We start from the raw sequence: 13902 nt of genomic DNA on the forward strand, positions 1-13902 counted from the left end.
GCTCTTTCACTTGGTAATATTTAATTTATGCTGCCATTCATCTTCTGTGTGAATGCTAATTGTCCACATTGCTAATGTGCAGTCATTAAATGGTCCCTTTGTACAGGGGTATGGTGGGGAGCCAGGGCATCAGATCCTTCCTTTCCCCTAAGAACTGCTAGGCATGTGTTATGAATTAGATTTGACAGGTCTGCAGTGTTGCAGGGCTTGGGCTTCAAAAATCCTCTCTGCATGGGCTTGGGAGGGAGGGAAAAAGGGAGGGAGGAATGGGGATGTTAATCCAAACAGCTAATCCACAACCTGCTGAACAGGAGGACCAGAGATATGGTATATAGCAGGGTCTGGTTATTTGCTTAGCAGTGTGTCAGAGATATGAGCAGCCTGATTTAGAAAAGGCAAGGCAAATCCAAATGAGCCATTTGGAATTTGTCATGCTGTGGGAGGTGAGCACTGGGTCAACAAAGTTCAGGCAGGCTGCTGCAGTATGAACTTCCTTCCTTTGTGCCTGCATCTCCTCTGCCATCACTGCTCCTAGCAGTACTTGCAGCAACAGCGGCCTTGCTGATGCAGGAGGAAGCTTTCTGGAGTAGGGCTTCTACAAGATTCAGCTATTGATCCCCTGGCTGGTGCCAACTCAAGAGCTGATGGTCTCTTCTTTTTCTCCCTCCTGCCCCACCACTTTTATCCTTACTCTTTTTCTCGCACACAGACCAATTTGGATAGTTCAGTAAATTATCCATGGACTGGAAAAGAGACTTATATAGGAAGAACTTATCTGAAACTAAGAGCCGCTGCATAGGTGTGTATCAAAGAACGTGGACTGACCCAGCCACAAAATCCCACTTCCTTGGCACATCTTGCTGTCCCTGAGTGTTGTAGAAGGTTTTGTTTATTTACATCTGTCTCTCCTTCTGTCCTTCTTCCTCACCTATAGTTTACTCTTTCYCACATGGAAGACAGTTCAACAGTCTTCTCTGTCCTTTGCCTTTCCTGTGCCATCTTAGTCTGTGCTCTGTTAGAGCTTTAGTTGCTTTGTTTGTATGTCTTACCTAGCCCTTTGGTACAGCAAAATAGCCCTTCCTCAGGACCCAGTCTTGCCTCTGCCTACACACACATTTATTTTTGACCTACTCTCTGATTTTTTACATGTGTGCATATGAAATTGTGAAAAGGAAGTTATAGAAAACCATTAAAAAAGTGAGTTTCCTCCTTCCCAAATCCACCAGTGAAAAGAAATGGTCCCACACCATTCTCAGCCTTTTTTTATGCTGCCTTTTCCTCCACATGTTGGCACTGATAGTGTGAGATTTGTGAGCCGAGGGTGCATCCAAGACTGCCACAAAACACCTGCTGTTCTATTCCATCTCAATCTATGGGTACAGGCCAGCTCTGGGAGCAGCTGGTGCTTACAATTTTTGAGACACTTCTCATATAGGAATTACATTAGACTTCTATCTATTGAAATGTATGTGTGAATGAATGGACTAGTATAAATGTGCTTACTTAATTCCAAGGAGAGTAGGATTGTCTGTCTGTATGGAGAAAAAAACGTCCTCTGCTTTAAAAAGGAGCTAATCTTTCACATAGGTGAAGAGTTTTCCGTGGCAGTTTGCTTTGTAAAGCACTGGTTAAAGGCAGCTGTGGGGTAAACAGCAACTGAACAGGTCTCATGCCCACAAGCACTTTGGCCCATGACAATCCTGCAACAAAGCATGTTATGCTGGCTGTTGCTGGCCTAGCTGTTTTGTACAAGTTGGTCCACATGTGCCATACACTTAGTTAATGAGGATGCAGTTCACTGCACTCCTGTCACTCCTGTCACTCTGCTAGCTTGCACATTTGACCTGTAAAACCACTGTTTGTATTATTTCATGGCATCAGCCAGTTGTGCCTGGTTGCATGCCAGATTTTATGATGTGGATAAATCTCTACTGGAGAGACCAGCCAAAGTTGTTTGTGTACTCTAAGCATAATTGGATACCCAGTCTCCAGAGATAAAAAATTAATGTACTAACCTCAGTGTGCCTCCAAGCTGTCCTCCAGCTCCCCCACACAGTTGTCTTTGAGACATTTTTATTTTGATCCAGGCAGGGGGCTGGCCATGAATAAATGACGAGAGTCAGCCCCTCAGTTGGAGATGAGCTGTTTGTTCCTCTCCACAAGCAGCATCATTTTGAAAAGCTACATCAGGCCTGCTTTTTCCCTGCCTCAGTGCTGATCCTCACTGGGGACATGATAGGAGCTACATCTGAATGCAAGGATGCACCAATGCTCGTCTTGTGACAAGAAACCCTGCAGCAGGTGCCTTTTCAGTGAAAATATGTACCTTACCCTGATTTGATGTCTCATTAGTTTACTCTATTTGTTTTTTTTTTCTTTTCCAGAGCTAATTTACATAAAAAAAAGTTAGACTACTAAAAGAAACAATAGGGATTGCAGAGATCGAAATTGTATAATGGTTTCCACTCAAACCCTGTTTTCAGTTGTAAATAACTCAAACTTTTGTGCTTGTTTGTTGGAAGGCTGAGGAAAAAAAATAGATCAGTTGTTTAGAGTTTGGAAACAGTGAAGAACCCCAAACTTTTCCCTCTATGTACAGGGACACATGGGGGCTTTGAGTTGTTTTTTGGAGGGTTGCTTTTTTTTGTGGTACTGCCTGACCAGGACCTGAATGTTGTCAATGTGCAACTCTCCTTGAGAAGAAGCACCTATGAGTAGTTTGTGGGAAAGTATTTCCACTTTGACTAAGTAATTAGTTTTTGAAAAACGTGTGTTGCTTCAGTAGCATGTCAGCTCTTGAGATGTGAATGATATCATTTATGCATTTATAATTGTTTTCCTGTCTTGCTATCTGCCCGCTTTTTTCTCCCCAATGGAGAATTTGAACCAAGTAAACTCCAAAAGGTTTGACTGAATTTGAAATTAGGTGCTACGCCTTCTCACATTCCTCCAGTGAGCAATTTCCACATCCAAAATCTACAACATATTGCAGGGACCCATTTGAAGACACTGACCAATCTTACATGAATACTGAGGGATGCTGTCTGGACTGGGCTGTATACTGGGCAGCATAATCACGAGTTCCCTGAGCTGATGGGAATGATGCATTTCAATGGCCAGGGGCCAAATTTCAGGAGAGGTACCCCTCAAAATCAGGAGATTTATAATTTAATACATCAGGCTTTTTTGTCTGCTTTCCCATTTTTCATCTCCTACTGTTTATTCTCACGAGGTACTGGACAGTTACAGCATGGTCCATTCCCAAGGATTTACCGTGAGCACTGAGATTTTGGCCCCTGTTGTAGGTGTTCATGCAGAAGACTGCGAGATCAGCATACTGACATTTGTATAAAGCGTTGCCTTGTGGTGCGGGAGTGCTGACTCCCCAAATCTACAAAATCTGATTAGTTGATGCTGAATTTTCCTCACTGTACCTTCTGTTTCCCACCTCCCAGGTTATTCATTAGTTATTCAGCACAAGGGCCACATCAATTCCTGTAAAACATATGATCAAATGTTCTTTCTTCCCCCACATTGAGAGGCTTCCTCTGCCTCCTGGGGAAGTACCTGCCTCTCGTAGCACTCATTTTTTGGAGCATTCATTGGCTGTAACTCTTCACGAGCAGGGATGCAGGCCTGTCAGAGTTGCTAAAAACTGTGCAAAGGCAATCGCTGCTTCTATCGCCACAGCACCAATTAACTCAAAGAGGAGATGAATCCTGTTACGAGGGAGAACTGGCAATAGTTACAGTGTATGGTTTGCACCACCTCCCCCAGCAGCATCGCCTGCTTCTCTGGCTCACAGTAAAGGCCATACTCAAGCTCTGCAGTGGAGTGCAGCATSAAGATCCTGCGCTAGCAGAGGCCTGTGGAGCTGTGCAGTCTGATTAGCTCGGCTCTGGGAACAGAATAGCAGTGGTTTCCCAGCGCTACACCCAAATTCACACACACTCGAAGCAGAGCTTATTAGGTTGAGTACTGTGCAACATCAACACAGTTGTACCACTACCAACCCAAGCCACATTTACAGCCTGCTGGAAGGTGTCTATATCAAGTGCCCCAATACTTCCAGTTTTGGGTTTAACCAACATGCTTATCTCTGGTGTTAATGATAGTGTAAACATACCCAGTGAAACTGGCCTTTTCCTCTAATTCAGTTTGATTTACATTTTTCCCTGGAGAACTGCAGTGAAAAAAACCCTGCATGTAATTCATTGGTGAGGACAGCACAGAAATGACTGTGCACATCTATGCCTGGCTGTGTACACATGAGAGGGCAAGAGCTTCAAATGTACCTGAGCTTTACTTGGCCTGTTCTTCACCACACCAGGGATTATACTTCTTTTTTTTCTTTTATTGTGCCGCTCCAGAGCAGGGTCTTACCCTGAGCATTGAGCGCAGAGCAACCTCTGCAGCCCATCTTTCTGGCTCCCACCATTGCTCAGTAAAACCCAGGGATGAATGAGGTAGACATGGGTGCATCTCCAGCTGGGCATCCGTCTCCTGCTCCACTAGAAGCTGTAATTCAGGGAAAGCCACAGTCAAATTGCTGTTTTTCTTTTCCCTTCTCTCCTCATTTATGTCTTTTTTGTTGTTGTTGTAGTAGTAATTTCTTGTTTGAGCCTGCCTGTCCTCCACAGATGCATTTTGAACAGAAAATTAAGGGGATGTACTACAATTCCTTACACTTGAGAGATGAAGTAATAACAGGTGGCAAGACCAGAGGCAGCCCGAGCCCGGCACTCCGGTTGCCATGGAAACGGGTCAGACCTGCCACAGGATGAGTGCTGTCAGCGGCGGGGGGGAAGGCGAGTGAGAGATGCACGGGGGCACTAATCCTATAGGTTGGGATTATATGTTGTCAAGTCTTCCAAGGGACTTAGGTTCTTGGCAGGCTTTGAACTGCACAGGAAGCCAAATGTTGGACTTGCATTTCAACGCTTAGAAAAAGGGAGGTGTCGAAAGGGAAAACTGGGCCCCGGTCTCAGACAAAGAAAGAGTCTCGTAGATTTTTTTTAAGAGAAAGCAAATCCACCCCTTTTTCTCCATTGCAAAGTGCATTGACTTGATTCAGGCCTACCCTGAGGTTCCCGTGGTCTCTATTGTGCTCTGGAAATTTTTGTTGCAAACTGAGTAAATGGCCTGATTCAAAGCCCTTTGAATTGAATTGAAAACCTCCAATGGACTTTTATTGGTTTTGGATCAAGCCCAAGAGAAACAGGTAAGAGCTGGACAAAACATGTTAGGGAAAATGCCTTTGGGATGGCATATACATCTGTAGTCAATTCACTGTATTCATTTAAATAAGCAATGCACAACTTCCCCCCCCCCCCCAAAGGACACTGAGGTACATGCTCTGGTCCTCATTCTACACTGCCTTTCCGCTCATGTGGACATCATATGAAACAGGGATTAAATGCTACCAGACCTAGATTCTCCACTTGAACCATGGTCARGTTTTATACTATAGTCAGGTATGAATTTCTTCACAGGTTAAAGAAATACCTGTGATTATCATTTGGTACCAGGGGGCAGAGAATCCAGTTTCTCTTTTCAGCACTGTTTCCAGTTCCAGACAGGTGTTTAAAGATCACAATCCAAATCATTAAAAGTAATAACTTCACTTAGAAATCAGGAAATGAAAAAAATGCAAGGTTCTATTCATTTGGCTTCTTGTTTGTATATTTTTAAGAGTCACAGTTTAAAGTAAAACTATTGAAAATATTTGTATTCTGAGTTTTCCTGTTGAAAAACAGGGACAAGAATTGCTTCTTCTGAACTTGTTTTCCATTCAAGATATTCTCTGCATCCATGAAAACTAGAAAATGGAGATTCTTACTGAGTCACGTGGCTCCAGGACATGATGGAGAAAAGAACAATCCTAATTTCATGATGCTATTTGACTAGAAACAGCCTTTGATTATTTGTTTATTTATTTTATTAAAATGAAACCATAAGGAAGGTAACTTACAAGTTTTTAATTACTTGAGGAGGAGCGAAGAGGAGCTAGAACTCTGTTTAGACCCTCTACCTTCAAAATCAGGAAGGCACAGAAGTTTTTTTAAACATAAACTCAGTTGATTTGTTTAACCTCTTAGGCATTGTCTACACAGAGAAGTTACTGTGTAATACAATACAGAATAATTAAAGATGCAGTCCTTATTTGAACAACTTTTCTGCATTTTAAGCAGGTCTTTATTCTATCTAGCTTAATCCAGCTTGAAATTCACTTGATTAAGCTAAAGAAGAAAAAATGTTTTACAAAATAGGAGCATACCAAAGTTATTTGGAAATGCTGATTTCATTTTACATCTGCGTTCTATCTTCATGTGAATGAGCTTTCAGGTACAGAGGAACTGTTCACTAGCCTTTGCAGATCTTTCTGTGGATCTCCTTAATCCATTTGAAAAAATATTTTATACCAGAATACTCTATTTTATGCTGGGGCAGATATAAACAGAGACAGAGTCTTTGATGAAATTAGAGAGCCACACCAGGTTGAAAAAACATTTTTTAAATACACCCCCTAAGAGCACACTTTAGCTCAGGCCATAGAGTCATCAAGGCTTTTGATCTGTGGTAACAGTTTGTAATATAAGAGAAAAATCAGAGAGTTTTTGACATGATCATGGCTAGCTTTCAAGGCTTTGCTTTAAAATGGTTTCTGATTCTGGATGAACACTTTAAAAACAAAATCTTTGGTTGTATTCATCTGATCCTAATGGTTGAGTTAGCACACCTTGGTGAGTTACTTCTCATTAGCTGAGCTGTCATGTGGCTTAAGCTAGCAGCTTCTACTTTGTGATTAACTTCTGCAAAAAGTGTATACATAGTCCATTACTATGTCTCAGATGTAAAGCAGTGACACATTAGCCCCTAGTAACTTAATTGCTTTTGCTTCTATGTTCATTCTTATACTTACTTTTATGAGTATTTTCATTGATTAAAGGGTGGGAATAGGATTTGGCTTTTGGCGCATGATACCCATCTCATGAATATCTTACTATCTTTGCTTTGTTTTTTTAATTCCCTCATCGTTTGTGAGCTACAGTAAAATAGAACTAAAACCCTCCAAGCACACACACACACACACAATTCCTTTGGAAATAGGAACCGGTCGCTATCATCCAAAAATCTCTTTATTCCTCAAACCTTCTGTGATCTAGCCTGGGGCTTAATTCATTGTACAGTACTGATCAAGAAACCAAGCTTAAGTCAAGTTTGATTCTAGTTTTTGCCACCTGTTAGTACAAAAAAGCGTTGAAAAGAATAACATTGCTTGTACTGGCTTATTTGGCTATAAAGATACATCATTTAACACGTCGTTGATGCAGCTTCAGGAACTTCTCGTCTATGTACAGCTTTTCAGATCTGACATCTCTGTCAGTCTGCTGAGTCAGGTCCATAGTTATGGCTGACGTATAAATAAATAAATAGGTGAGCATATATGCGCTCACATTAAAAATTAAATTGGAAGAAAAAGGGAAAAAAAAGGAGGTGGTCAAGGATAACTCTATTCCCTTGACAATAGTCTAGGAGAATCTTTTCAGTTTCATCACACTCTACTTGTCCCACACAGTGTAGACAAATTGCTTAGCATACATATTTTCACAAGATTCTCTGTCCCATTTCCAGGACAACTTTCAGTGGGTCTTAGACTCATAAGTTGCTTTGCAAAATGTAAGTCAGTATTCACAGAGAATTACATCAATTTTACCATTCTGAGCAGTGGTAGCAGTAAGGCTCTTTACTTAGCCCAGTGGCAGGCACCTTGAAATCTTGTTTGTATTTGTGGCCTCAGCACAGAATTCTTGTGCTTTCTTGAGTAAGCCATTTAATCACTCTACCTCCAAGTCTTTCCAGCTGTAAAATGCAACGATGCCTCCTCACCATGAAACTTAATTAGGATCCAGCAACACCTTGGTTAGAGTCAATGGCAAAAGAGACTTTTGACTTCATTGAGGGTTAGTATTAGGACCTTAGTACCTGTAACACACTTTGAGAAACTCAGATGAAAGGTGAAGTAATGTAATAAAGAACAACAACAACAACAACAAAAAATCACTGAACACAGAGCTCGCTGAGTTTGCATTGCACATGACCTGTCTGTAGAAGCAGCACAATATAAAGAGGTAATTACTTAACTTTTTCAGAAGTGGGGGTGGAGGGGGGAAAATAAATCCTAGTGAGATCTGCTTTTTAGATGAAAATAAATGCACAGCTAGCAAATTTATGAACATTTTGTTAAAGCTCTTAAAATGAGTTGGTATGCTGGGCTTCCAGCTGGCTCCTGTTCTTTTTTGCCTATTTTGTATGCACATATTAAATACCTCTCCGCTAACAAGCAAAATGCTAACCCAACAGTAGAAGCTTCTGTCCATTTCTGGGAGAAGTGAGGATCTGCTATACCAGGACCCTTTCAGAATAAAGATTAATGTTTAGTAAATATGTCAGGGACTTACAATAATGCAGGAAGAGAATGGTGTATTTGCACCATTATGGTTTTTAATTATTTCTTAATTCCAGCTTACTTGCAATCTTCCAACTACCAGTTTCCAAAAAGTTCAACCAATCAACAACTGGAAGAAAATAAATAACCCAAACCAGAAAAACAAACTGAACTCTGAGGAAATTTTACTTTTAACTTTATGTCTTGGCTTGGTACCAGAAGCCCTTTAGAATGTCATTGTTCTTTGGGGGAACTTTGGATGCGGACACAGCTCTTCTTAAGGCCATTAGTAAATCTTTTCAAAATATCTGTTAAAAATACACAAGTTACAAAATATTCCTTAAGAAGATAATTAAATATAGATGGTAATGTTTGAAGGTCTTCATTCTGGGTCCAGTATTGTTCAACTGATTCATCAATGACCTGGATGAAGGGACAGAGTGCACCCTCAGCAAGTTTGCTGACGATACAAAACTGGGAGGAGTGGCGGATACACCAGAGGGCTGTGCTGCCATTCAGAGAGACCTGGACAGGCTGGAGAGGTGGGCGGAGAGGAACCTCMTGAAGTTCAACAAAGGCAAGTGCAGGGCCCTGCACCTGGGGAGGAATAACCCCATGCAGCAGTACAGGTTGGGGGCTGACCTGCTGGAAAGCAGCTCTGCKGAGAAGGACCTGGGAGTGCTGGTGGACACCAAGTTAAGCATGAGGCAGCAACGTGCCCTTGTGGCCAAGAAGGCCAATGGTATCCTGGGGTGCATGAAGAAGAGTGTTGCCAGCAGGTCGAGGGAGGTGATTCTCCCCCTCTMCTCAGCCCTAGTGAGGCCACATCTGGAGTACTGTGTCCAGTTCTGGGCTCCCCAGTACAAGAGGGATGTGGCACTACTGGAGCAAGTSCAGCGAAGGGCTACAAAGATGATTAGGGGACTGGARCATCTCTCTTATGAGGAAAGACTGAGAGAGCTGGGMCTGTTTAGCCTGGAGAAGAGAAGGCTGAGAGGAGATCTTATCAACGTGTACAAGTATCTGAAGGGAGGGTGTCGAGAGGATGGAGCCAGACTCTTTTCAGTGGTGCCCAGCGACAGGACGCGAGGCAACAGGCACAAACTGAAACACAGACACTTCCATCTGAACATGAGGAAAAACTTTTTCACTGTGAGGGTGACAGAGCACTGGAACAGGTTGCCCAGAGAGGTTGTGGAGTCTCCTTCTCTGGAGATATTCAAAACCCGCCTGGATGCAATCCTGTACAATGTGCTCTAGGTGACCCTGCTTGAGCAGGGGGGTTGGATTGGATGATCTCCAGAGGTCCCTTCCAACCTCAACCATTCTGTGATTCTGTGGTTTTCTAGTTTGTAGAAATATTAATAGGATAGACTCAGGCCAGGTATACCACTGTGATTTTTAATCTCTAAATTAAAAAAAGAAAAACAAAACCCAACCATCCCCTCCTGTCTGCTTCCCCCCCATCCCATTCCTAGTTAGAGTACGTAGGAACAAGAAGTTTCTCCTCTCTGGAGGGCAGAAGAGAAAAAATGGCAGTTCTGATTTCAGTCCTTCTGAGGCAGAGGAGAAATGGGTGAAACCACATCCTGGAACTGCCAGTCCCTGGAGTATCTGTAGCACTGATAGGGCTCAAGTGAGCTTGTTGCCAGTGCTTGTTGGTAAGCTTATCACAAACATTTGGGATTTTAGGAGAAACAAAGTCTACTAGAGAGCCAGCAAGTGCAATTCTAAAGTTGGAAAGACAAAAATAAGGGTAGGAGAGAAGAGGGATAAATTTACAGAGCTCATATGTTTAACATTGATAGTAGAACAGTATAGTTGGTAATGTTTCTGGCCAACAGAAAAGCCACTATGATGCAAAATTTCTTAATCTTTTAGTTTCACTTCAAAAAAAATTTTGCTATTCTGCTCAACAAATAGGAATGCAAGAAACCTCTGCCCTTCTCTCCTTTCTAGGGGAACAGCACCCTCTTCTACTTAAGAAACACTCTGTGCCTGCTTTTTTTCAGCTATTCCTAACTGGAAATCTAGGAACCTAATGTCCTTCCTTCCTTCACTGAGGGAAGAGTTTTTAACTCTGCCAGCTGGGCTTTTGGCCCTGGGCTGATTCTTTGCACTTGTGCTGAGTATTTGCCAGGGCTGGACCTGCTGTGCTACCCTTCCAGCTTCTCCCAGGGCACATACACTCTGCCGCAGGTAGTTTAACCCTTGGCTGAATCGTCCACAGATGACTTTGTGAATATTTGTGGGCATTTGAACTAACTTTTTAACTAAGGAGACCCTATTGCTTTGAGATGTAATCTCTTCAAAAAAATAAAAGTTTTAAAAAAATCAGTTAGGGTACCTACCTTTCCATCATCATTCCACTTTTTATGTTTTGGGGAATGTGTTTTTCCTTTCTGAGTTTGTACTTTGTGGGTTTACAGTTGTAGCTGCTGTTTGAAAAAACAGACTTAGCTTACTGACAGCTTAGGTCTAATACAGCATTAGGGACTCTTTATATGTTTCCTGTATAGAAATTCCTTGAATTGTACAGGGATTCTGTGCCAGAAGGTCCTTGTGAGGGACCAGCCTGGCTGACATTATAAAGGAAATGGTGAAGTTTACTTCAGGAAAAATATGTATAACATAACATTAAATATAATTTAAAATATGTACAACATACATATTTAAAATGAAGGTGATTTACACAATTCACTTTTTGTTCTAATTGAGAATATTTTGGGAAGACTGTGGCCTGCAAACTCCGCAAATTAACATTGTATCGAAGAGAAGAGGGAGATGTCCAAACTGAATGCCCTTTAAGTAACACTGATTTCTAACCTGACTGCAGCCCAGAAAGGACCAGACGGGGTCATCATTCCCAATAACTACTGTGACTTCTGCCTTGGAGGCTCCAGTATGAACAAAAAAAGTGGCCGGCCTGAGGAACTTGTATCATGCTCAGACTGTGGGCGCTCTGGTAGGTGACTACTTCTTGCAACTTTCTCATACAAAAGCATTTGTGTGATTCATTTTTTGCTCCTTCTGAAGATTTTGAAGAAAGGCAGCACGTCTGGGAGGGAATGGGAAACAAGGCTTTACCTCTTGTTTTTGTTTGTGGGAAAGGATGATTGGGAAACTTCCTGTCATAAAACCCATTGTTGAATTCATGTTTTTAAGCTAATGGGGTCTTACGAAATAATAAAGATTTAATGTATTTATTGGCTGCTGTGAACATTGTTACATGTACTAGTTGTTCTTTAAATGGAAGTAGAAAATCATATGACAATGTTAAAGAATGGGCTCTGTCCTCAAATGCTGCAATTACAACTATAAATTACTTAAAAGATTTATGAAAGTTGCATGACAAGCATTTCCATTGATTACACATTTCATGCATTTCTTCATCCAAAAAAGAAAGAGGGAGGAAATTACAGGGTAGAAATGGGGGTAGCTGTCAAGAATTATCCCCTTACAAGATGACTATCATTAATTTTGTTTAAAGAGGTTTTTATTTCTCTGTTTTCTTCCCTTCTCTCTTTTCAAATGTAGGCAATTGTGTCTTTCTCATCCTGAGTTGTCTTTATTTCTGGGCTGTTGTTTTCTATGGTTCTATCTTTCTTTCTCTTTTTTTTGGAAATTTTATCCCAGCTGAGCTGTTATTTATAGCTTGGGTGGGAGGTGGTGGTGGTAGAAGGAAACCTTTAAAAACTGCATATTCCCGCTTCAGTCCAGGTTTCCAGTGGTGATATGTCTGGTTAGTGGTGATAGTAGTGGTGATGAGACCATTAACAGTATATATGAAAAACAGAGAGACCTTGAAAATCAACGTTGCTGCTGCTGCTTCTGTTCTGTAGTCACTGAAGGATGTTTGTTGTGCGATCGCTGAAATGCAACATGGAGTGTTCTTGTGCTGAAAGAATGGCCTTCTCATACTCCCACTGAAATTCATAGTAATGCTCTTTCCAAATTCAGTGGGAGCAGGAGTACACTCTCACTGACAAATTGCCTTCTACAGTTGTCGTGACCTCTGAAGATACGCTGAAGTGATAATGAGTGGCCATCAGAGGACCAATGGCAACCCCTTTGGTTTTCTCCAGGGGCTTCCTTATGAGTGCCGTGCAGTCACTAGCATTGATCTTTTAGTGTATATATGTTTGCTTCTTAATAACTAGAGGGGAAGCTCATATGATATGTGGTGACATCTTGGAAAATGATTCCCCTTTCCCTTTATTGTAATAGTTCAATATAACTCGTTTCAGCATCGTCCTGATATTGCACAGTGAGACAGATCCATATATTTTGCCATTTAAACATTGCTACAGTGATTATATCAGAACATAACACAAACACATTAATTCCCTTGATTCCTTAGTGTGATAGAGTAAGTAGATCCGCAGGCAACCTAAATTGTGTAAAATCAGTTCCATTAAATGCTATCCTTGTACAAATTCTGACCCACCTGGGTCATTCATAAGGGTCTGCAATGGTGTGACAGATGAGTGATGAAAGTGATTAAGGTGCAACCACACACACTAATCTGTAAATGAAAACAATGAAAACTCTTTGGTGKCTGCCATCTTCCTCTTTCTTGATAATGGAGAACATTTTCATTACACTCAGAGAGAGGTCATGGAAATTACACTGTTTCTTCACAAAGTCAGTAAAATCACATCTCTATGAAGTGGTTCATCTACCAATTATTTTGTTATATCCATTTGCTTTTTGTGAACAGGATTTAATTCTTTGTTTGTTTCTTAAGCAATGCAGTGTATTTGTTATACAGCCGATTCTTGTAGCTGGAGGGGAACCAAACAAGTGATTATTTAATATCATGTTAGTGTTTCTGAATAATAAAATAGCTGTCCCCTACAAACTGATGCTTCCATTTTGCTGGGGCACAAGAGATATCTTTTACTCTACCTTTCTTGAAGAGGGAATTTAAGCGGTGTACTATTAATCACTTAACACATTTGACTGAAGAGAGAAAATAAACTTTCACAGATTTCAGTATTTGACTTTTCTTTTTAAGAGTCTTCTTTTTGTTGTTGTTGTTGTCGTTGTTGTTGCTATTGATGTTCTGTGTGGAGAATTTCCTGTTCCGTGTTAAAAGCTGGATTGACAAACACTTTTGAACTTCTCAGTGTTCCCCAAGACAGGTCATTTCTCATCTTAGTTGTTTTAGTAGTTGAACTGTATATATTTGGTTGTTTTTTTTTTTTTTTGAAGGAGATGCCATGAAATTGGAATAAAAGTGTTTATTTAGTTTTCAAAATGTATTTCATTTTGTCTTCAGAGGAGCCTCTTTAGGGTTAGGTGCAGGGCAGGGATAAAAAGTAATCTTGAGGTTGGTAAGACATCTAATGGGTTATATTTCTGTAGCAGTAAATTTTTGACAGTTGATGCCAGTCTGAAGGACAGTCATTGTGCTTAGAGCTAACGGAGTCTAATTATTTATACRGTCTAAA

The 13902-nt window shown here is 41.1% G+C and overlaps 1 protein-coding gene across 7 annotated transcripts in view; it reads left to right on the forward strand.

Annotated features, from left to right (window-relative positions):
- Positions 1–13902, forward strand: part of DPF3 (double PHD fingers 3) — a 192778-nt gene that overhangs the window by 150063 nt on the left and 28813 nt on the right. For 6 of the 7 annotated variants that reach the window (XR_003255654.1, XM_026078770.1, XM_026078771.1 and 3 more), the window contains one exon: positions 11286–11414. Coding sequence is in view for 6 of the 7 variants with exons in the window: in XM_026078770.1 (XP_025934555.1) it covers positions 11286–11414 (129 nt within the window). In the remaining variant the exon portion in view is untranslated. Of the gene's footprint in view, positions 1–11285; positions 11415–12452; positions 13572–13902 lie in introns of those variants that run through there. The other variant, XM_026078769.1, reaches the window with a different exon arrangement.

Source organism: Apteryx rowi, unplaced genomic scaffold, assembly GCF_003343035.1.
Source record: "Apteryx rowi isolate R43461 unplaced genomic scaffold, aptRow1 scaffold_488, whole genome shotgun sequence".
Classification (NCBI taxonomy): Eukaryota; Metazoa; Chordata; class Aves; order Apterygiformes; family Apterygidae; genus Apteryx; species Apteryx rowi.